At 46.3% G+C, this 23,466-nt stretch overlaps 1 protein-coding gene across 1 annotated transcript in view; it reads left to right on the forward strand.

Annotated features, from left to right (window-relative positions):
- Window positions 1–23,466, forward strand: part of Nt5dc3 (5'-nucleotidase domain containing 3) — a 64,220-nt gene that overhangs the window by 24,410 nt on the left and 16,344 nt on the right. The window contains exons 3-12 of the mRNA XM_031350151.1: window positions 2,917–2,991; window positions 4,462–4,517; window positions 8,661–8,751; window positions 9,761–9,898; window positions 13,678–13,738; window positions 14,146–14,248; window positions 14,389–14,490; window positions 16,429–16,510; window positions 17,538–17,624; window positions 18,593–18,733. Of these exons, the coding sequence (XP_031206011.1) occupies window positions 2,917–2,991; window positions 4,462–4,517; window positions 8,661–8,751; window positions 9,761–9,898; window positions 13,678–13,738; window positions 14,146–14,248; window positions 14,389–14,490; window positions 16,429–16,510; window positions 17,538–17,624; window positions 18,593–18,733 (936 nt within the window). The remainder of the gene's footprint in view (window positions 1–2,916; window positions 2,992–4,461; window positions 4,518–8,660; window positions 8,752–9,760; window positions 9,899–13,677; window positions 13,739–14,145; window positions 14,249–14,388; window positions 14,491–16,428; window positions 16,511–17,537; window positions 17,625–18,592; window positions 18,734–23,466) is intronic.

The raw sequence follows: 23,466 nt of genomic DNA on the forward strand, positions 1-23,466 counted from the left end.
GAAGCACACATACACACACATAGAACGAGTAACACAGAAGGAAAAGAAGGGAAAAAAGGAAAAATATTAGCTGCGGGACGGCATCCTACAGCCCACCTTATAGAGTTGGGTTCCACCTTTGGGTATGTGTTCCTGGGTGCTAAAAGAAAGGAGGCTGAGCAAGTTCCTCACGGCCTCTGCTTGAGTTCCAGCCCTGACTGCCCTTGGCAATGTGTGACCTGAGAGTTACAAGTGGAGTAAACCCTTTCTCCCCCAAGTTGCTTTTGCTCATTGTACTGGTTTTTGTTTTTGTGCGTCAACTTGACACAAGCTGGAGTTATCACAGAGAAAGGACCCTTCCTTGAGGAATTGCCTCCATGAGATCCAGCTATAAGGCATTTTCTCAGTAATCAAGGGGGGGAGGGCCCAGCCCACTGTGTGTAGAGCCATCCCTGGGCTGGTGGTCCTGGGTTCTATAAGAAAGCAAGCTGAGCAAGCCATGGAAAGTAAGCCAGTAAGCAATGCCCTTCATGGCCTCTGTATCAGCTCCTGCCTCTAGGTTCCTGCCCTGTGTCCTGTCCTGACTTCCTTTGGTGATGAACAGCAATGTGGAAGTATAAGTTGAATAAACTCTTTCCTCCCCAACTTGCTTCTTGGTCATGATGTTTTGTGCAGGAATACAAATTCTGACTAAGATAGTCATCATGGTGGGTTTTTGTTTTGTTTTTAAATTTTGTATGCATTGATACTTTATCTGCATGTATGTCTGAATGCAGGTGTTGAATCCCCTAGAACTAGAGTTACAGATAGCTGTGATCTGCCATGTGAGTGCTGGGAATTGAATTCAGGACCTCTGGAAGAGCAGCCAATGCTCATGACCACGGATCCATCTCTCTAGCCCTTGGCCATGGTGTTTTATGTAGCAATAGAAACCCTAAGATGGGTTCTGGGCTGGTCGAGAATGGAATAGGTGGGTTAGGGGTGGACTGGATGTGACACAGATCCAAGGCTCAACCACTGTGCAGCTTGGTGACCTGGGCAAGTTCCTGACTCTAATCCTCAGAACTCTGAGCCACAAACAAGGAGGAGGCGCTGTCTCCTCCTTGCTGGGCATTGAGCTTAGCACAGCTAGGAGATGCTCATGAATCTTCCCAGCCCCGCCCCCAGCCTAATGGAGGCTTCAGACTGCAGTTCTGACCTCCTTTCAGTGAGCAGAACCACATCACCATGGCTGGTTTTGTGTGGGCTTGGCAAGTATCTCAGTAAATACGCAGAGCCGTACATGGTGTTCAGAAGTCCTGAGAACACCCATGGGGAGAAATATCAGGTTGGGGATTTCTTGGCACACACACAGGTGTAAGATAAATGAGCCCAAATGTGACATTTAAGTCAATGCTTTATGCAGCCTGACGTGAAAACTTGCCATGTGCCTTCAGGCAAGTGGTGCTGGGTGGTTCCAGGGAGCCAACAGCAGTGTGGCTTGGCAGGCTCACTGGGGGTCTTGATGCTTGCCCAGCTTTTCTTTCTGTAAAATGGTCACGGAAGCACCACCAGGCAGGCAGCAGAAGCTGGTGGGTGGGTGCTCTCAGCTCTGGGTCTGGGGGAAGGAAGGTCCTGGATTCTCGTACGACATAGAGGAGAGACTGATATTTTTGTATACTGTGATCGAGGATGTGTCATTAGGAAATGGCAGTCACCAGGCTGTCTCCAAAAGCTCTGTGTGGTCTCAGAGCAGTGGAAGTAGATGGGAGCCACAGGGAGACCATTCCTTGGCACAGTAGCTGTGAGCTTCCCTAGCCAGCACAGCTGGGCAAGCTGTACGGATGCTCCTCCTGAACTGACCTCACTTGGATGTCATGGAAATGGGCAGCTTTTATTGGTTAATGTTCCCATGCTGTGACAAAATACCTGGCAAGAGTAAAGAAGGAAAGGTTTGGGCTTATAGCTTGCAGGTGCAGTCCATCGTAGCAGAGGACCTGGAGCAGGACCCACCCCAGGCCGATGGAGGCTGGTCACATTGTGTCTGTAGTCAGGAAGCAGCAAGAAACGCTGGTGGCCAGCTCACTCTTTTTCATTCAGTCCTGTGGCATGGTGTCTCCCATATCTAGGCTGGTCTTTGCTCCTCCATTAGCCCCATCTAGAAGCTCCTCAGGCATGCCCAGAAGTTTGTTTCCATGGTGATACTAGATCCCATCAAGCCAACAGTTAAGAGTGACCATTGTAGAGCTGTACATGGTGATGTTTGATGTGCAGATGGGTTGGCTCAAAGGAATGAGGTCTAATCTCAGCCTGGACAAACAAACAGGGCAGATGGAGACGCAGAGGCCAAGCCGTGGTCTGTCCCTGCTGGCGTCACTTTCCCACCACAATATAATGACTCCCAAGCCTCCATTCAGGGGCAGATCTGTGCCCATCCTGAGCTTATTTAGTGACCTCCTTTTCTTCCATTTGTTTTTAAAGATTTATTTTATTTATTTTATGTGTATGAGTACACTGTAGCTGTACAGATGGCCGTGAGCTATATCATGTGGTTGGCTGCTGGAAATTGGACTCTGGACCTCTGCCGCCCTGCTCGCTCTGGGCCCGCTCGCTCTGAAGTAATTCACTGTAGCTGTCTTCAGATGCACCAGAAGAGGGAGTCAGATCTCATTACAGGTGGCTGTGAGCCACCATGTGGTTGCTGGGAATTGAACTCAGGACCTTCGGAAGAGCAGTCAGTGCTCTTAACCCTGAGCCATCTCGCCAGCCCCCCATTTTTTTTTTAAAGGCAGGGACTCAGGTAGCCCAGGCTATCCTTGAACTCATTGTGTAGCTGAGAATAACCTTGAACTCCTGATCCTTCTGCCATACTTTGTAAGTGCTGGGGTCCCAGGCGTGCATCCCCCATGCCTGTCCTTTTATTCTTAGCTAAGCCATGTATCCTCTCTTCTCTCTCAGTATCCTGCGGAAATCAGGAAGTATGAGTACGATCCAAACTTTGCCATCCGAGGACTCCATTATGATGTCCAGCGGGTGAGTGTGATCTCCTGGGTTTCTGTAGTCTCTTGGTGTTTGGAAATAAAGTGCTGCTCAGTAAAACCACTGGTGTCTCCTTGATGAATGGTTTGGAATGAAGTTCTTTGGGGTTGTAGAACCAGATTATCCAAATATATTTGCTAGAGCCAATTGGAAGAGGCTTTAGGAAGGCTTGCAATCCGGGTGCTGTTTGGGAGTGCCAGCTAATGCTGGTACTGTGGGGGGAGCCAGCTGTCATATTTTTTTTCCTTTTTATTTTGCTCATATGCATTTGCTCTCTACATGCTCTCTTGCCTTTTTCTTGTCCCATTTTTTTTATTGATACTCCAAAAGCAGATAAAAAAAGACATTGTATAATCATTGCCAAATCAAATTCAAAAGAATAACCATGTCCCACAAAGAATCAAGGATTATAATTGTTCCCCAAAATTTCAAGTTTCCCTATTCTCAGGCCTATAGCCAAAACAATAATAATTGCAAATTTATCATTATTTAAACTTTAGAATTACAATTGTTCCCCAAAATTTCAAGTTTCCCTATTCTCAGGCCTGTAGCCAAAACAATAATAATTGCAAACTTATCATTATTTAAACTTTAACTTATTATACTTCAGAGCTCAGAGCTCTGAGGTCAGCTACTTGTATTTTCTTGTGAAGCTCTAATGATAAATGACACGGGCAAAGCTGCCAGGCAGTGGCCAGAAAGAATCAAGTTAACCCTTAACTCAAAAGTTCCACTAGATTTCTGTGTCTGCACATTGCATACAATGACTCTCCTAAGAGTCCCAGTGTTTTGACTTAGTTTCACTAATATAAAATTTTATATATTCTATACTTGCTTATCCAGGAACTATTCTCAAATGTTGTACAACTTATTTCATAACTTCAATAGTTTTTTTCCTTTCTTGGGGTCCCAATGTTGGCTCTATTTAATTTTCTAATGATTTCTTCAAACTTTCTTTGCAAGTCAAGCATTAATCTAGAACTACCATTGTGCAGTTATTACATTGTTTCCAAGATGAGAACATACAACATGCACCTGGGCCATTAGGATTGTGCTGTGCTGTGCCCCATGCCTCAATTTTTTAATTGTTTAAGAATCATTACATCAAGGAACATCTAGTTTCACAGAATTCACCAGAGCAGAAGGAGAAAGAAGTAAGAAAGTCAGATATAATAGGATAATTATGCACACCAAGGCCAACTGAAAAGCAGTCATGCACAAATGAAATCTATACAGCCGTTGTCCAGGGCTAAGGTTAGGAGAAATGGGAACAACTGTTTTTTACAAAGAGCTACCATGGGCTACTGAGATGTCTCCATCCCGGCCTACTGCAGGTAGTTCTTGCCATTGTATGCTGTCCCCAGCAGGAAATGTAATAGTGACAAGATTTATAATAACCCTTGAATTGCTCAGTTTGTATGTAAATTGCTATTCACATGTGTGCACATGTTTATGTTCTTAAAGGCAGTGTTGATGAAGATCGATGCTTTTCATTATATCCAGATGGGAACAGTGTACAGGTAAGCGATGGTTCATTCACAGGTGTAACCTAGGGGTGTCAGATCTCAGGCCCAGCTAACTGACTGGGGTTGAGGCAAGTGGCCGTGTGTAGATCACACTTTGTCACTCCCTGACTGTTCAGGAATCTGAGTTGAGGCCTGGTGCACGCTAGGGCTGAGGTTTGGCTGTGGGGATGCCTTCTGGGGCTTGAAGGTGGGTAAGAAGTCACACAGGTGAGCAGTACAGCCCAGAGCTGCTGGTGATGCTGGGTATACACGCCCTCAGGTTATGGGGAGCCATCAGGAGGAGGCTGGCTGGGATGCTGAGAGGAGGGTCCTGGGAGGAGGCCTAGAGGGGCTGGGGTGCTGGGGTGAGGAGGGGAAGCAGCGTCTCATTCTTACTACGATGGTTAAGGTACCCTCTTCTCCCCATGCATGCACACATAGAGTTTCTAGACAGTGTGGTCGCAGTGCTTGGTTCTGGCACTCTGCTCCATCCTTAGACTTCAGTTGTTACAGCTGTCATTCTTAGTGCTGACTCCTCAGGTCTCACCCGTGGACTCACAAACGGAGATGTGCGCCCCGACCTTCTTCCTTGTACTCTGCTTTTTCTTAAATTTAATAACTTCTTTTTCATTTGTTTCTTTTCCTGCCCAGGTTTCTCTGCTCTTTCAAAATGTCACATGGGTCAAACATGATTATTTCCCAATAAATTAAATGTTTTTCTTTAAAAAAACAAAACAACCTCTCCCCCCCCCCAAAAACCCCCAAAACAAAAACAAAAAACAAACAAACAAAAGACTCTGTCCTCTTGTTGCGGTCTAGCCTGGCTGCTTGCTTCAGGGCTTTGTCAGAGGTCTGCATTGTGGAGTTGGTTCCAGGGATCAGACCCAGATTAACTGTCACAGAAGTGAGGGTTACCAGTGTTAGGAAAGGCCTCATCCGATCTTTCCTTTTGTCTCTATATCTGTCTTAGTTAGGGTTTTATTGCTGTGAACAGACACCATGACTACAGCAACTCTTGTAACGACAACATTTAATTGGGGCTGGCTTACACCTTCAGAGGTTCAGTCCATTATCATTATGGCAGGAAGTATAGCAGTGTGCAAGCAGACATGGTGCTGGAGAAGAAGCAGCAAAAAGAGACTGTGTGCACACTAGGTATATCTTGATTGAATGAGACCTCAAAGTCAACCCCCACAGTGAGACATCTCCACCAATAAGGCCACATTTCTTAATAGTGCCAATCCCTATGGCCAAGCATTCAAACCCATGAGTCTCTGGGGGCCATTCCTCTTCAAACCACCCTGGTCTCTGTTTCCTCCCTGACCTCAGGGACAGAACATGTGCCCCTCCTCTTTTACAAGTGTCCCACAGTACGTTCAAAGTCTTTGGCATATGGCTAAGTTTTAGACTTTTTATTCTGCATACTTTCAACTCTTGGTTGCTTCTACACAAGTTTTTAAATTACTGGGTTCTTAAGACTTTTAGTTGAGTGACTGAAAACGAGCACAAGCTTGTTAAGAATAAGAAAGCATGCTGCTTTGCTGACTGCAGTCTAGGGACAGATCTGGGTGTAGGCGCGGCTGACTCTGAGCTTGAGATTGATCTTGTCAGAGCTCACCTCTCTTTCTCGTGTGCATGTCTGTGTGTTTTCATTTGTGTTGACGTGTGTGTGCTTGTGTGTAGAGGTCAATATCAGCTGTCTTTCTCAGCCACTCTTTATTTTTGAGACAGGGTCTCCACCTTAACTTGGGGCTCACCAATTTGACCAGACTGGCTGGTCAGCAAGCCTCAGGGGTCTGTTTGTCTCTGCTTCCATAGCACTGATGTGATGATAGGCATGGAACTACTGTGTCCAGCTTGTACTATTGTCTGTTGTTGTTGTTATTATATGTGGGTTCCAGGGGATCAACTTTAGCTCCTCAAGCTTGTGTGGTAAGGACTTCCCTGACTTTCTGTCTTGATGATCCTCTCTGACTTGGTGTTCTCAAACAACACTAGCTTGCATCCCCCAGCCTCAGCTCCAGAGAGAAGAGAGGCTTCATTTCATTAGCATAAGGAGTGGATGAGCTGGGCAAAAGTAGCAGCCAGCCTGTGCCCTGCATTTCCCTAGACTGCCTGGCCTGTCTCGTGCTCCTCTCCCGTCTCCTTACCTTCTGGAAATCCCCCATTCCTACCCCCATCTATGGCCCTCTGTGTCTGTCCTGCTTCATCCTCCTGGCCTGAAGTGGCCCCGGTCCTTCCTTGGTCCATGCCAAGCCCTCCTCACCCTGCCCCTATTCCTGTTGTTACCTTTGTTTATGTGTGTAAGTCCCTTGTGTTGGCAGAGTGACTATTCAGGGTGGAGTGGTGTGTGCCTTTCTCTGGAGTCATCCTCACTTCCCCTTTGCCGCCTGCGCATCCATCAGTGGTCTCAGCAGGCTCTTGATGCTCTGGAAGCCTTGGTTTCTCTGCCAAATGGCCACCTCCAGAGCCTGTTCTGCACAGTGGAGTGCAGAGCTGGCTGTGGAGTGGAGGTGTGCGGGACGGGCAGGCAGAAGTGCATTTCTCCTTCCCCTCTGAACTAGTCGAGAATAAATAGTGGGAAGAAGCCTGCAAGGTCCACTTGCTCTCTGTTTTGAGATCTGCTGTAGGTTATGTCCTTGGACTTGTGTTTCTTGTGTTTCATTCAGCCGCAGCACTGGCTTCCAAGGGCAAGGTCAGGCCTGTAGGGGTTTGAGGGAGGCAGGGACTCTGGGAGGGAGGAGGAAGGGAGAGAGGCCTCAGCCCTCAGCTCATGGTTCCCCTCATGCTTTTACTTTCTTTCTTTCCTTGTATGGCTCTGTAGATGGCTGCTTTGCAAGAGCTGTTCTCCAAGGTCAGTCTAGAAGGGCCTGCTTTGCCAGCATCGTCTTATCTGATTGCAGGAGCAGTGTTCGTTTGTTCTCAAAAGGCCAAGAGTTGTAACAAGTCAGTCAGGCAAAATGTCAGTGAATGCAATGGGGAGTAGAAATAGGAGGATAGCACATATCACAGCAGAAACTACATCAAGTGAGCACCTCAATATTGGCTTTACATAGAATGTGCACCTCTGTATTGGCTTTACATAGAATGTGCACCTCAATATTGGGTTTACATCGTGTGTGCACCTCTGTATTAGAAGGCTTTGTACCTAATCTGCCTGTTAGAACTCCTGCTGTTTGACTTGCCCCCCCCCCCCCCCCCCCCACAAGGCAGCCAGGCCCTCTGTGGTTTCCTGGTTACTGGTTCTGTTTCTCAAGTGCTCATCACTGGAGAAGGGTGGAAGAGTGGCCCCTCTGGGATGGGCAACCCCAGGTGAACATGTGGCACCCCTCAGCATACTGGTGGCAGCAGCCAGAATGATACTCGAATTCACTGGCTATGCAGAACTGAACTCATTTGTAAGTTCTAGGGGCCGACAGATGATGGATTTATACAGAGGGAGACCGGCTCTCAGTGTCACATAACAATCCTTTCCCTGTGCTGCCTGCCTGCCTTGGGTCATGGATATAATCCACTTAGCCTCCTGTGTAACTTTTTCTACCTCAGCATTCAATGTAAGGGACAGTAATGAAAGAAGAAGAATGAGTTAGAACAGGACAACCTTTTTTTTTGCTCACATGTGTGAAACACTCTGGCTCAAAGCAAGTCGTTGGGAAGCCTTCCATCATAGTGGGCTGAGTGCTGTCGAGACCCTGATTTAAATCCTGACACACTGCTTTCTATTTTGCTAACTTTGAGGAAGAGGCATGACAAGTAATTGAGTGGACAGGTGTAACCCTGCTTAGCATGTCGGAGGTGTGATGTAGGATTAGTAAATCTCTTTTGTTTGTTGTTGTTTTCTGAGACAGGGTTTTCTCTGTGTAGTCTCAGCTGCCCTGCAACTCTGTCTATAGACCAGACTGTCTGGAAACCCAGAGATCTGCCTGCCTTTGTGTGCTGAGTGCTGGGACTAAAGGTACCCACCACCATCACTGGGTGTAAATCTGAAACCTGTTAGCAGCAGAGGCCTACCAGTAACTTCCTGCCCACTGGCTGTAGCAGCTGCTGTGGCATGCTCTGTCTCATGGTGATAACAAGTCTCCTGCCATAGTGGAAGAACCCCGCCCGTAGACAGAAGTCCAGAGTTGTTCTCTGTTGAGCATCTGTATTTTTTTGCAGAGGCCTCAGTGTTGTTCCTGATGAAGAGGTCATAGACATGTACGAGGGGTCCCATGTGCCCTTGGAGCAGATGAGTGACTTTTATGGAAAGGTAAGGAAAGCCACTGGCTCACCTGAAGCAGCCACCTGTCTCCTCTGTTTGGCCATTTTGTGGCTGGGAAAACAGCTTAGGGAGGAAGGATTGACTGACTTTGGCTTCTGGCTTGAGAGGTCTTGGCTCTGGGGCATCCAGGTCAATGGCGAGGTAGAACATCGGTTAGAAGGGTGTGGTGGGGGAAAACGGGGAACAGAGGGAGAGGGGAAGAGAAGTGTTTAGGGGCAGAAATAGATCTGCTTCCTATGGCTGGCTCTGCCCTCTGCTAGTTGGCTGTGAGTTAGTGAGGACATTACTGTCCTGATGCAGTTAACAGCCTTATGAGCCAGTGAGTTTTCAGTACCACACGCTGGTAAGATCCAAGCCTTGAGCTCCTGGCATTTTGGGGAAGGGGGACTTGTAGCTAAAGGCCTTTAGCTGTTGGGCTCGACTGCTGTGTGTGATTGGTGGAATCCTGAGATTGGGTCTGGAGGGATTGTAGATGGAAGAGATTACAGTGCTGAAGAGCCACTGTGGGATCTTGCTGACTCCCTGTCGTCCATGATTTCTCCCTCTCTGGGGGGACTGTTTTCCATCTTCTCTTATCTACCCCATTTGTTACCCTCCCTGAGCAGAGGTGGCCCCACATTTTGGTCTACCAGAGGAGCTAGCTGTGTGTCCTGAGGGGGCTGAAGCACTCTGAGACTGAGGTCTACTCGGCTGCCTTTGCCTGGGTCTGACCGCAGCTTTTCTCACCTCTGTGATCTCCTGAGAGGGAGTAGGAAGTAAGCGTGGGAGGGAGGGACAGAAGGGAAGGCAGCAGGGAGAGTATCCAAGTGTACCTAGAAAGTCACTTCCACTGAGGCTCAGGAACAAGGGGCGTACCAGCGTCTCACTGTTAGAAGGTCCCTCTGTGCATAGGGAGCCAAGTGTGGGTTCTTCGACACCCTTGACTTCCCAGCAGCCTCCTGCCACTTGTCACCTTGTGAGATGGGTCTGCGTTGCTAAGCCTGCCTTTCCTCTGCAGAGTTCTCACGGGAACACCATGAAGCAGTTCATGGACATCTTCTCACTGCCTGAGATGACCCTGCTGTCCTGTGTGAACGAGCACTTCCTGAAGAACAACATTGACTATGAGCCAGTGCACTTGTACAAAGACGTCAAGGTGAGGGCAGAGGGCAGGGGGAGTTCAGGGCCGTGGCCTGTGCCTTCCCAGAGAAGGCCAGCTGCTATCTAGGTGTGGTGTGTGTGTGTGTGTGTGTGTGTGTGTGTGTTTGTGTGTGTGTGTGTGTGTGTGTGTGTGTTGTGGGGTGATGGTGGTGGGTGTTCAAGTGGTCCCACTCTGGGCTCACCTGCCTCTGTGATTGACAGTGGATGTCATAAAGGGACACAGAGCTGTTTCAGAATCATCAGGACAATAGGGGCAGCATTATATCACAGATGTGCCTGCTGTGACCCAGACTTCTAATCCTCTGACAGTCCTGCCTGCCCTCTTACCTAAGCCTGCCATGAGGAGAAGCCACCTTGTCCCTGCCCTATTCTCTGTGAGGCAGAAGTCACGCAGAGGGAGCCCTTTTTAAATACTTACTTTTAAATTGCAGAACATGACCACACACCTTTATGGGATACAGTGTGCTTTGGTATACATTGTACCCCATCAAGATGCCTAGGGATGAGGTGGGGGGGCAGGGAGAGATTGGTTAATAGGGACCCTTTTTCTCATATCCACAAAGACTCCAAGTGGCTCACCGAGACCGGCAGAATCCCACTGGAGGGTTACAGACAGATATGAATGACCCTTAGATGCATATGCACATGTTTTATAAGTTTATATATTTTACTTCATGTTCATAGTCATATTTATAGATTTATATGTATTAAGCTGTGTCAATTTTTCTTTTTCCTTTTTTTGTTTTTTGAGACAGGGTTTCTCTGTGTAGTCCTGGCTGTCCTGGAACTTACTCTGTAGACCAGGGTGGCCTCAAACTCAGAAATCCACCTGCCTCTGCGTTCCAAGTGTTGGGATTAAAGGTGTGTACTACCACTGCCTGGCTCTGTCAACTTTCTTAATACTAAAAATATGTTCAGGAATTATTTATTTGATAGATAATCATAGAGTGCTTACATTTTTACAATATAATCTAGTTTTCTTAAAAATGCTTATTTTATGTTTTTAAATGTGAACAAATTCAGATAAATTGAAATCATGTAACTTTTCTCATAATGCAATAAAAGTTAAAAAAATGCTTATTTTATATATTTTTTTATTGTATTTCAGTTTCTTAGTAAATGAAAATTTAGTAACTACTTATCATGATTGTTAGGGATCTAAATAATATAACATATATAAAATAGCACAATAGCTCGTACATAGTAATATTTCAAATAATGCAATTTTTTAAAGAATGTGTGTGTTGGTTTCTGTGTGTATTATTTATGGTGTGTGTATATTTGTGGTGTATGTATGTGTGTACTTGAATATAGTGTTTTGAAGCAATAATTCCATGTCATTTATCTATTATGTGTTCTTACAGCCACAGTTTTTGTTGTTGTTGTTTGGTTTTAATTTTTGTTTTTTTGAGGCAGGGTCTCACTCTGTATCCCTGGCTGGCCTGGAACTTGCTCTGTAGACCTCACAGACCTTGAACCCTTAGAGATCTGCTTGCATCTGTATCCTGAGTGCTAGGATTATAGGCTTGTACTCCTGTATCTGCCGTAGCCATAATTTCTTTTAATTGAAAATATTTTTCAAACAATATATATTCTGATCATGAGTTCCCCTCCCCCAACTCCTCCCAGATTCTTCCCCCCTTCCTCTCTTCTAGCTCCTCCCTTTTTCCTCTCTTTAGAGGCTAACAACAAATGAACAGAATTAAAACAAACAAACAAACAAACAAAACAGAAAAAAATAGAAGAAACACACACATAACCAAAGTCAATAAAAATATAAGACAAGAAACTATAATTTACAGACAAAATACCAGTTAAAACAGAACACGCCCAAACAAAGCAATGAGACAAAAGTCTACAAGAATACTATTGAGTTCAATTTGCATTGGCCATCCACTGCTGTGTTCAGGCCTACCCTTACATGTAGATGATATACCCAGTGAGATTCAGCTGGAGACAACTAATTAAAATACTTACATATTTTTAAAAATATCTGTTTATTTTTTTAAATCTTCTTTTTAAAGATTAATTTATTTATGTATGTGAGGGCATCAGATCCCATTACAGAAGGTTATGAGACACTTTGTGATTGCTGGGACTTGAACTCAGGACCTCTGAAAGAGCAGTCAGTGCTTGTAACCACTGAGCCATTTCTCAGGCCTCCAAAGATACATGTTTCTATACCAAAATATTTTTATTGTGTACTCATGGCCAGTATAAATTTTGTTTTTGTTTTTTTGAGACAGGGTCCCTCTGTGTAGCCCTGGCTGTCCTAGAACTTGATATGTAGATCAGGCTGGCCGTGAACTCACAGAGATTTTGTTTTTAATTCTCCCTTTGTGCATTTAGACACTCTATAGTTAAGACTCACCTGCAGCAGAGGAGAAAGGTTTACATGAAGGGTCAGTTTTTCCTCAAGGATTGCCTCCTGAATGCTAGGATTAAAGGCTTTCACCACCATGCCTAGCTCGTGTGTGTGTGTGGGGGGTGTGTGTGTGTGTGGGGGGGTGTTGTCTTCATGTATGTCTATGTACTGTGTGTGTACCTGGTGCCTTAGTCTGTTGTGAGTCACCACATGGCTGTTAGGAATTAAACCCTGGCCCTCTGGAAGAGCAGCAAGTGCTCTTAACCATTGAGCCTTTTTTTAAGTTCCCTCAGCTAAAGGAAATTTTTACTATACTGATTTCAGGGTTTTGGAGTTGAGGGCACCTTGTACTTTCTCAGCATTGCTTTGATAAGAATTGGGCTAAGTTTAAATGTTTCATTTTTAATTCTCCCTTTGTGCACTCAGACACTCTATAGTTAAGACTCACCTGCAGCAGAGGAGAAAGGTTTACGTGAAGGGTCAGTTTTTCCTCCAAGGATTGCCTCCACCACCAGCAAGCACCTGCATAGAGCTGGCGATGTTCCAGACTCGGTTCTGATGTTTTATGTCAACTCATCAGGCCTTTGCAGTGGTGCCACTGTTATCATAACCCGAGTTTAAAGACACCAAGCACAGAGAGCTTGACTGTCTTGCCCAGCATCACACAGCGGGGCCTAGATTCTTAATCCAGGCAGTTTAGCTTGTGTTTCAGCATTGTCTTCTGTGTTGGGTAAAAGCTGAAGGTAATTGAGATTAAGTTTATAGCTCAGAGTGGTCCACTTTGGCAGAAGTCCACTGACCAGATAGACTTAGGCCCCTGCTACTGGTACCAGAAAGTTTCCATGATATTCCAGGAGTCTAGAAAGGGCTGCTAGACATCCCCCACCCTGCAAGCAGAGCTCTGCAGTGACGTCTGGTGACACCACGCTGGCACAGCCCTGAGCCTGCAGTGGACTCTCTGTCTCCCCCTCTTTCCCGCATCTGCCAGTTGGCCTGTAGCTGCATTGAGAGAGGAGGCGTCTTTGTCCCCCTGCCTCTGCCTTTGCCCAGCCTTACAGAACTGTTTGCATGTAGAGATGAGGAAGGAAGGGCATGAGGATGCAGGGCAGGGACTCCCTTCCTGCAGGCCGTCTGATCATCCTGCGTAGAAACTGCTCTTTGTCATGTGGGACCTCATTCAGAAATACACAAATGACCTTTTCAAAGGAGGCGCTTGAAAATCATATTGGCAACAGCCTCTGTCACTGTGGAAACACCAGCATTTCCTAGAGGCCTCCTGGGCTAAGTAGGCTCATGTTGGGATGTGTAGACTGTGGACTGGCAGCAAGTGAGCCCTGAAGCTGTGTCAGTGCCACTAACTTGCGCTCCCTCAGCTCCGTTTCACTGACGACAAATCTGCCTTTTCACAGGATTCCATAAGGGATGTCCACATCAAAGGAATAATGTACCGAGCAATTGAAGCAGATATTGGTATGTACTCAGCAGCATTTGCTGTGTTGGTGTGTGGTTGTTTAAACATTTCACCCTGGGGGCTGAACAGGGACCACGGGCATTTCCTGAGGATTGTCTAAGGCCCCTGATCCTGACAGTGTAGATGTCTGCTTTGTTCTAGAACTTGGTGTCTGTCATTCTAAGCCTAAGAGAGGGGATGGCAACTGTACCATATTATCCTTCACTTTAATGGGGTGTGTTGGGGGAGTGGTAGTCTCTGTTTCCTATGCACTGGGCATTCACATACTTCCCCGGAATCGACCTTCCTTGAGACCCAAGTTTCCCCACTGTGCCCAGGACACTGCTTACCCCAGGTTCCCATCTCACAAGTGCCTGCAGAGTGCCTGATTCCATCCTTAGTATGTGAACTTCTCTATCATTCATAGAAAAGTACATCTGTTATGCTGATCAGACCCGTGCAGTGTTGGCTAAACTGGCTGCCCACGGCAAGAAGATGTTCCTCATTACCAATAGCCCGAGCAGCTTTGTGTAAGTTCTGTCTTCCCTCACCAGCTGTTGGCTTGTGGGTCAGATGCCATTCGTTTTAGTAAGCTGGAAAGAAATCGTTTGCAAGAAAATAAAAAAAGTTCATCCCTTTGATGTCAGCTCACCTCGCTGCCTTGTTCCAGAGACAAAGGGATGCGGTATATCGTGGGGAAGGACTGGCGAGACCTGTTCGATGTGGTCATAGTTCAGGCCGAGAAACCAAACTTCTTCAATGACAAGCGGAGGTGAGGGACAGTCTACCGGGGGACTTGACTGTACTTGTGAATATAGGCATAGCACGCCATAGTGAGAGCCAGTTGCAGAATCATAAGCAAAGCTTCTGACGTGTAACTTGTCAACACTTAGCTTTGGGAACAGCGGGCCCGGCACATAGCAGACAGTGTTCTCAGTTGAGTGTGGCTACTGCGGTTCTGAGTCAGGCTTTAGGAATTGAGACTACAATGGAGAACAAGGATTAATACCACACAGCAAAGTAGGCTTGGGCTCTGATGCCTCGTGAGGTGTAAGGAACACCACCAATGCCAGGCTGCCTGATGGCAGCTCTTGAAACAGCTAATTGGTGCCTTTCAGATTGCGGTTGTATTTTGCAGAATTCTCGGCATCCCAGTACACGTCTCAGCCAGGTCTTATATAATGTCCTCCTGCCTCTGGGGCTTTGGGAAGGGGAGGGAAGAAGTCAGGATCAGTGTCCTCTACCCTGGGGACAGACTAGGTGCCTGACTCCTAGAGGTCCACATAGTTGAAGATTCTTATGCTAGACAGCATTCTAGGAATTGCTCCTGTCTGTCTGTGGCCTAGTTTGGGAAAGGTTTTCCCAGACCTTCCCTGATCTGTAGTTGGTGACCAGCACCCTTGTAGCTGGTGACCTAGCTCTGGGCAGTTCCAAGGATCCTAATGTGGTGTCTGAAGTTAGAGCAGCATTTGTACCATTGGGGTACTAAGTTCTCAGAGCCACAGTGACTCTGTGAAGAAGAGCATTGAGAAAGAGACTGAGTCTTGAGTGTAGTCAGAAGCTACACGCTGGCCATGTCGCCTCTTGCGCCCTCACAGGGCTCCTGTGAAGCCTGGGTCTCCCTTTACCCAGGCTCTTCTGAAAGGTTTATCGGAGGTGGAAGGGTCGGTCCTGGGCTCTTCCTGGGAGAGACTCTGGCTAGTACTGATTTTCCCCCTTTGTTCTGGATTCCTGGCATAATGGCTGAGACATTCCCTTTCCTTCTGCTGTTTGTTGAAGCCAACAGTTGAGAATGGCTCGTTATTCAGAATATCCGTGTGAGGGAATGTTAGACAGCCACTAAAGATGCCGAACTTGGCGATGAGCAAAGGCAGCCAGCGTATCTTACTGCTAATGTGTTTCAGACTATGACATCACATGAGAGGTTGCTGGCAGGATAGAAAGGAAGAGAGATATAAATATAAAAGGGCACAAAATGATCTTCATGTTCCTCAGAAAAGGGAAAGTTGGCTCTGATACCTGCAGTCAGTTCCTCTTTCTGTGACTGGAGAATCAACTAACCCCAAAAGATGTTCTGAGTCCTGCTGGCTGTACCCTGGGGTGAGGGATGGGACTGCCTGCTCCCAGCCTCATCAGAGCTACTGCCCCTGCCCCCACCTGGCATTTGAGTTCCTTCTTCTGCAGGCAGCAGTGTTCCTGCAGCTTCTCCTTGTGAAGTGGATGCTCTCTGCCCTGCCAAACGCCCTAGGGCCGCGGGACCTTTCACACAGAGTCACATATCCAATATTTACTTTACGATTCATGACAGTAACAAAATAACAGTTATGAAGTAGCAATACAAATGATTTTATGGTGGGGGGATCACCACAACATGAGGAACTGTATTAAAAGGTCACAGCATTAGGAAAGTTGAGGACCACTGTGCTAGGGAAACCTGACTAAAGGGCTTGTGCTTGCCAAGGGTGGTTGGCCCTAGAATTTCTTTTTTCTTGTTTTCCTTGTTCTTCATCACCTACTTGTATGTAATGGGTCTGTAGTAGGTTCTACATAGTGTGGAATGGGGTGACATGGGCCAGGGGATGCAGTGGGGTTTGGAGTTTAAGTTCTAGCTACCTCCTAGTCTCAGGGATTCCCCACTTAGTATCCTGTGGAGCAGAGAGCTTTTACTCTTACCATGTATTCTAGTAACATTTCCCTTTTCTGTTGCTAGACCTTTCCGAAAGGTGAATGAGAAAGGTGTCTTACTCTGGGATAAAATCCACAAGCTGCAAAAAGGCCAGATTTACAAGCAGGTATCCACGCCTTCCCCAGTGTCTTCCTGTTGCTCTGCTTTGTCGTCCCAGGCTGCGGGTACTGGGACTGGCCAGGTGCCTGGGACAGTTGGATCCCTTGACTGGCAGATTATAATTTCAGATTAACTCAAAGTTGGCCATTTGAAAAAAATAACGTTTAAAGCATTACCCTGTATAAAATGTAAATTGCCAGTAGTAAACCTCGGAGATGACTCTTTGAGGATCATTAAGCTTGGTCTATTGTTCACCCACTGTATTTCCAGCTGAGAAACATTTCATGTGCAGTTTTAAACACCTGGGCATGGAATAAGGCCATCAGGAGTTCAAACCATGGCTGATCATTTTTATGAATACCAGAGCTGTTTTCTTGACTGAACATTCTTGGTGGGTTTATAATGGCCTGCTGGATTTAGCAATGAGTGTATTCTCTAGGCCATAAAAAATTAGTTTTAATTCAGACACTTTTTTCCTAACAAGTCAGAAGATTTAGATGTGACTCATAGAACTTTCTGTAAGAATGTTTACAAAATAGGTGATGCTGTGAATGTTCACCATCAGGGAATTGGCAGAAGGAATCAGCTGTGGTAATTATAATAAAATTAAAAGTCATTTGTATAGAATAATGGTCTTGGCATGTTTAGTTAGTGTAAAGATAATTGCAGAGAAGATTATTTAATCTGAAATGTTCTTTTTGTTTTTGAGACAGACTCACTATGTCATCCTTGCTAGACTGGAATACGTAGACCAGGCTGACCTTGAACTCAGAGATCCTCCTGACTCTGCCTCCTGAATGCAGGGGTTAAAGTCGAGCACCATCATGTCCGACTGTGAAACTTTTTCAGAGTACATTTGGCATCAAAGAAAAGTCTGAAAGATTTTTCCATGAGTGTGCTTTTAGCTTTATTTGTTGATATTTAAAATAAATCATAAGAGTAAAAAATTTTTCCAAGTTTTAAAGCAGGTATTGTAGACTATGGGCTCCCGGGTTTCTGACCTGTTATTGATCTGTGCTCCTCTTCTGTTGCAGGGCAATTTGTATGAATTTTTGAAGCTCACTGGATGGAGAGGATCCAAAGTCCTGTATTTTGGTGACCACATATACAGCGATCTGGCGGTGAGAAACCCTTTTCCCCAGTGGGGGATCTGTGTTCACCCTACCCATTCTCTTTCCTGTTAGCTCAACTGTGCATTTCTTAGACATTCAGACTAGGTCATAGCTTTGAAAGTCTCCCTTTTACAAAACAGGAGAGATTAGAGTTGTGAAAAAAATAGTTTTGTTTTACTCTTTGAGATGATGGAAATTAGGAATGTACTCAAAGATTTAATCAGAAACATTCTATTGAAAGCACTATGATATGCTAAATGCCAGGGACCTTTCTTTCCCTTTTATCAATATGTCAGAGAACTTCAAAAGTGCACTTGAATGCTCACAGCCAGCTCAGTTTCTTAGCCTGGCACATGGTGGGTATACCCCAGAGGTCTGGGAAGTGCTGCAGTGTTGAATAAAGAATGCTCCCCACATAGGCACAATTCTAGGGTTGTGCATCCCAGGACCTTGCGCATGCCAGGCAGGTGCTGTACCACCGGTCTCCTTCCCTGGTCCCCTTAAAAGTCTGCATCTGGTGGTGCTCTAGCTATCCTGGAAATCTTGACCTAGGATCCCAGGGGCACCACTCTCAGCTTGAATGAGGACTGATCAGAGCAGTCCTCTTGGGTTGACCTGACTCTGATCTCACAGACCAGGTTTTGTTTTGTTTTTTACCCTCAGCCCATGGTTAGTGGTTCCATACCCCCTTCTACACATACGAGCTCCTCCTCCCCACTTTCTGAAGCAGCTGTGAATCACAGCTGTGAATCACAGGCATTATTTCCAGAACAGGAACTTTCTCGGGGTGACATGGTCAAACCCTGGGGCCAGATTGGTTTTAATTAAGTGTAATTCATTGCATTCAACTTGGTTAATAACTAACCATTACAATTAAGGAATGATTGAGCAAATACTTCCCTCTTCTGGGAAAGGTGGCTCGGTGTTGAGTTCTGAGGGGACTGAGGGAGCGCCCGCCCTGTGGTTTCTGTGATCAGGATCTGACCCTGAAGCACGGCTGGCGCACTGGAGCGATCATCCCCGAGCTTCGTTCCGAGCTCAGAATAATGAACACAGAGCAGTACATCCAGACCATGACCTGGCTGCAGACCTTGACGGGGCTCTTGGAGCAGATGCAGGTTGGCTATTGTTTTTGTTCTGTTTTCTCTCATCAGATAATTGCTGATCAAAACGATTGTGTTTTGTGTAATTATGAAGTGTAAGGTTTCAGTTTTTCTCGACAGACTGTAGAGTTAGTTGCTAGTGGTTGTTTTGTCCTTTCCCCTTGATGGGATCCTTACGAGTGTTCCCGGGAGCCATAGAGAGCCTTTGCAGAGTCTTAAAGGTGGATGCTATCTTTGTGCTATTGTAGGTGAAAATTGGCTCATTGGGCCCCACTGTTATGCTTGGCCACCCTCCTTGCCTTTAGATTACCAGAGGACTTTCCTGTTCTGTTCTCAGTTTCCCCAGAAGGGTCTTTTGGAATGCCATCCTAGGTACCAAAAGAGTTGCAGACCAAGCTGGGATCCTGGGTCAGCCTCTAGTGTCAATGTGATCAGTGATGAGCTGTTTTCTGGAATTCAGTGATAATTCATGCAGCCAGTGTGGGGCGGTGAAGACAGGAACATTTGTTAGGCTCACCCAAGATGTCACCTGTGACAGCTGTGTTTGACTGTACTCACCCCATCTCATGAGTCACCTGAATTCTCTCTTCATGCAGCTCAACTGACCATGCTGTGTGAGTCAAGACCTTAGGTTGAGTGGTACAGACGGCTACTCTTGGCTGGCACAGCTGCTGCCTCTGGTCATGGCCCGCTGCCTACAGCTTCTCCTGCCAAGCTTTGAGGAGAGGCAGGCCAGGTCCTCTCTCCCAGGCTATACGTTCCAGCGCATGGGGCTCCCCACGCCCTCCAGGCTGGGCTCTGGCCGGTCCTCGAGACGTTGGCTCTTCTGACCAGAGGGTTTGTTTTGCTTTCTTTACCATGTGTGCTGTGAGATGATTTTCTAAAAATATCAGATGTCAAGTCTGGGCTAATGCAGCTGAGCCTGTGGCTGTGTCACATGCTGGCATGGTGGTGGTGGCAGCTATTCCTCCTGTGCCCACCATTGTGCCGAAGGCTTGCACGGTGCACAGCAGTCCTTTGGTACTAGCCTCTGTCCTGTGTGAAGGTGCTACCTTTTCATTTGAGAACAAGGCAGCAGGGTTTTGAGAGCATGAGGTGATACAGAGAGGCTCAGCTTTAGGCTGGCGATACCTAAGTCGGAGCTTGGCAGCGCCACTCTTGAGTGATCGCCTCCTTATGGGTTGTCAGGTGGAGCCGAGAGGCTGATAGTCTTATTTATGGGCTCTCTTTCTGTGTTTTTAGTTTAGCTGCCTATGCTTAAGTAGTCCAAAAATATGAAATGGAAGAATTTGGAACCAAACAATTCATAAGTTTTAAGTAATGTTTACAGTACATTGTTAAAGCTCTTGTTTTATTATTAGGTATCAATCCCTTATTTTGTGCCTTATTTATACATCAATCTTTGGCATAGGTATGCCCAAACAGGAAAAATAGTATATGTACGGTTTGATAGTGCCCACGATTTTAGGTTATAGGGGTTCCAGGACATGCTCTGAGAACAAGGGAGATGGGTCCTGCCTGCCTTGCATTCTTTCTGAGAACAAGTATCTGATCAGACTCACAAGTGACCTGTGTATCATGACTGTAGTGACTACATGACAGATGGCTTTGGAAACAGGTTTTGTTTATTTTCCTTTATGGCCTATGAAAGATGCTTGATGGCTAAGAGAATGGGTGGCCTTGGCTAAGAGAATGGGTAGCCTTGACAATATTTCTGTGACTTATGGAATGAATTACACAAAAACTTGGGTTAGGGAAGTAAGAAGAGGGAATTAACATATATATTTCTACCCTGGTTTTATAGGAGAGAAAACTGAGGCTGAGAGCTAAAGTAACTTTTCATTACAGAGTAGTCTTTAGTATGAAGCTGTGAAGTCTGACTGACTTAAGGTTAGACCCTTGTGCTCATTTCCTGCTCTCCAATCTCTAGGGCAAGCCTGAGATCACAACAAGCACATGTCCATCCAAAGATCCCCTGAGCTTAGCAGAAAAGTCCCTGGTGCTGGCCTCACAGTGGTGTTCAGCTCTCTGGTCATCACCTGCCTGGTTCCCTTGAGCGCTGGTGTGTTAAAGCCCTCGTTGGTACCACATATCAAGGGCTGGGCTGTCAGTTAAACATATCCAGATGAGTGAGTGTCTTTTCTCACTGCCCGATCCTCAGCACCACAGCCCGAGTCTGGAAAATTCCATTGATCCGATGACTCGTGCTTCTAGAATGTTCCTGTGGTGGTTATTTTCAGAGAATGTATCCCATTATTAAGAAAAATGTGTCCTGTGAGATTGGGTTTAATTTGAGGAAGAGCAGCAGAGTCCTTTGAAGTTAATGAGTTAAGCAGAAGAATATGCTTCTCCTTAGTCATGAAGTATGGTTGTGACTTAGTCATTAAAATGGTTGTGACTGATGCTGATACAGCTGGTGTCTGTAGACCTTTGCAGAAGGCCATTCAGACCACATACGGGCTTAGGGTAACATGGATATTGTAGGGTGTGTGGGCTGTGGACTATGTCATAAGCACTCAGATTTTCTCAGTAGAATGGATGTCGTCTGGATCTAGCTGACCTGGTCCAGCTGCTGGACTGGCCTGCTTGCAGTATCCTGATGAGACAAGGGGCGGGCAGTGGTGCATTGGCCAGCCCGTGTTTTACCCATGCAGAGCTGGTCCTATTGAATGACAGCTATGGAGAGAAAGACAGAGGAGTGTCTGAGGGTTTCTCCTTAGTCTTCCCATGTTAGCTGCTCAGTGAAATGTGAGAACAAGTGATTGTGTAATAATTTAATAAATAAGTGATAATAAATAATAGTTCCAGGCAGTGGTGGTACACACCTTTAATCCCAGCACTTGAGAGGCAGAGGCAGGTGGATTTCTGTGAGTTTGAGGCCAGCTTGGTGTACAGAATGAGTCCCGGAACAACCAAAGCTACCCAGAGAAACCCTGTCTTGAAAACCAAAACCAACACCAACACTAACACCAACACCAGTACCAACTGGACAAAAAGTATTATTGTGGCTAATAACTTAGACCCAAGTACTTTACAGTAGGCTCAATACTTGAGGCTTGCTTGACAGCCCTTGTAGAGAAGGAATGGCACACAAGGGTAGGTTTTCTTACATGGGGACAAGCTCGTTTGATGCTGATGATGTGGGTTCCGGTGAGGAGATTGCTAATACAGTGCAGTGATGGAGAAAGCCCTGGAAGGTAGGTGGGAGGGAGCCATAGCTAGGAAGAGCCATATCAGGACAGACACAGAGCAGGTGTCCCTGACCTGAGAAAGCTGTTCTGCCTGTGGTCACAGTCTGCTAGGTGGTAACTCTATCATCTTGGGTGCCCTCTAACTTCAGGACCAGGGCTTACCTCTAAGCTGGTTCAGTGAATGAAGATGCCAAGTGTGGTGTCCTGAGTTCAGTTCTGGGATCTCAGAAGAGAATCCATCCTGCAGTTTGCCTATGACCTCTCATCTCCTCATACTGACACATACGCATTCTCTCCCCAAGTAAATAAAGTGTATAAGAAAAACAAAAAGCTTAGAAAGTCAGGACTGGAGGTAGAGAAGCAGAGGCTACTGTTATGCTGTCTGCCCCATCTCTGGCAATGCTGACCTGAAGAATGGTCCTTGAACTTGGAGCTTCCAGTCGGCTCTTTCCATCTACAGAGCCTGCCCTGGGTTCACCTGAGGGCTGGAAGTGCAGAGGAGAATTTGTATGGCTTCTGGAAGCTACTTTGAGAAAGAGATTAGTTTTGGCACTTCTCAGGCTAGTTACCACCCTGGAGACTTCCCTCTTGCCAGTGTGGCCCTGTCTCATTCACACCAGGCTGCTGTCCGTCTGCCATAGACCAGTGGCTTATGTACCACCTGCTTCCTGCAGTTCTGGAGACCTGGAAAGTCCCCGATTGGAGGTGCCAGCTGTCACTGTTAGTAAGATCTGGCCTCATATGGTAGAGAGGTTAGAGAATTCTGAGGTCTCTTTTATGAGGCCACAGATCTCATTGATAAAAGCTTCCCACGCATGAGTTCATTACCCCCTAAGGCCAGACCTTCTAATACCTCCATACCTTGGAGGGAAGCATTTCTGCCAAGAATGTTAGTTAGAGATACAAGCACCCTATCTCTAATGAGCTCCTTCCTGCTTATGTGAGGTCCCAGGGGCCTAGTTTATGGATTAGAATAGAGTGATGGCCAGAGTTGAGGCTGAAGATTGAGCTGTCCCAGAGTTTTGCTATGGCCTGTTCCCACAGTGGCTGCTATTTTTTTGCCTGTTGTGTCTTCAATATCTGGCACAGGGAAGCCTGGTGGTCAGTGGGTACTGAAAGAATGCATAAAGGCACGCTCAAGCATACACACACATACACACACGTGCACATCTCTTCCCTCCTTCCTCATATTTTACATGTCTAGAAGTTTCTTGAAGTGCCCTATGGATTTTACCTATAGATTCTGTGGTGGGTAATTTGTTAATTTAAAATGTGGACTCCAGAGCTGTAGAGATGGCTCAGGAGTTAAGAGCACAGGCTGTTCTTGCAGAGGTCTCACATTGGATTTCTAGCACCCACATGGCATCCGTAATTATAGTCCCTGGGTATCTGATGCCCTCTTCTGGTCATCATAGGCACTACATGCATGTGATAGGCACAAGCATACATGCAGGCAAAACACCCATGCACATAGAAAATAAATGTGAGACACAGGCCCCACGAGTTGCAGGGGAGCCGCCGGGTGGCAGGGACAGAATCCTCTCAGCTTCCAAGTGG

This window comes from Mastomys coucha, unplaced genomic scaffold (assembly GCF_008632895.1).
Source record: "Mastomys coucha isolate ucsf_1 unplaced genomic scaffold, UCSF_Mcou_1 pScaffold4, whole genome shotgun sequence".
NCBI classification, from domain to species: Eukaryota; Metazoa; Chordata; class Mammalia; order Rodentia; family Muridae; genus Mastomys; species Mastomys coucha.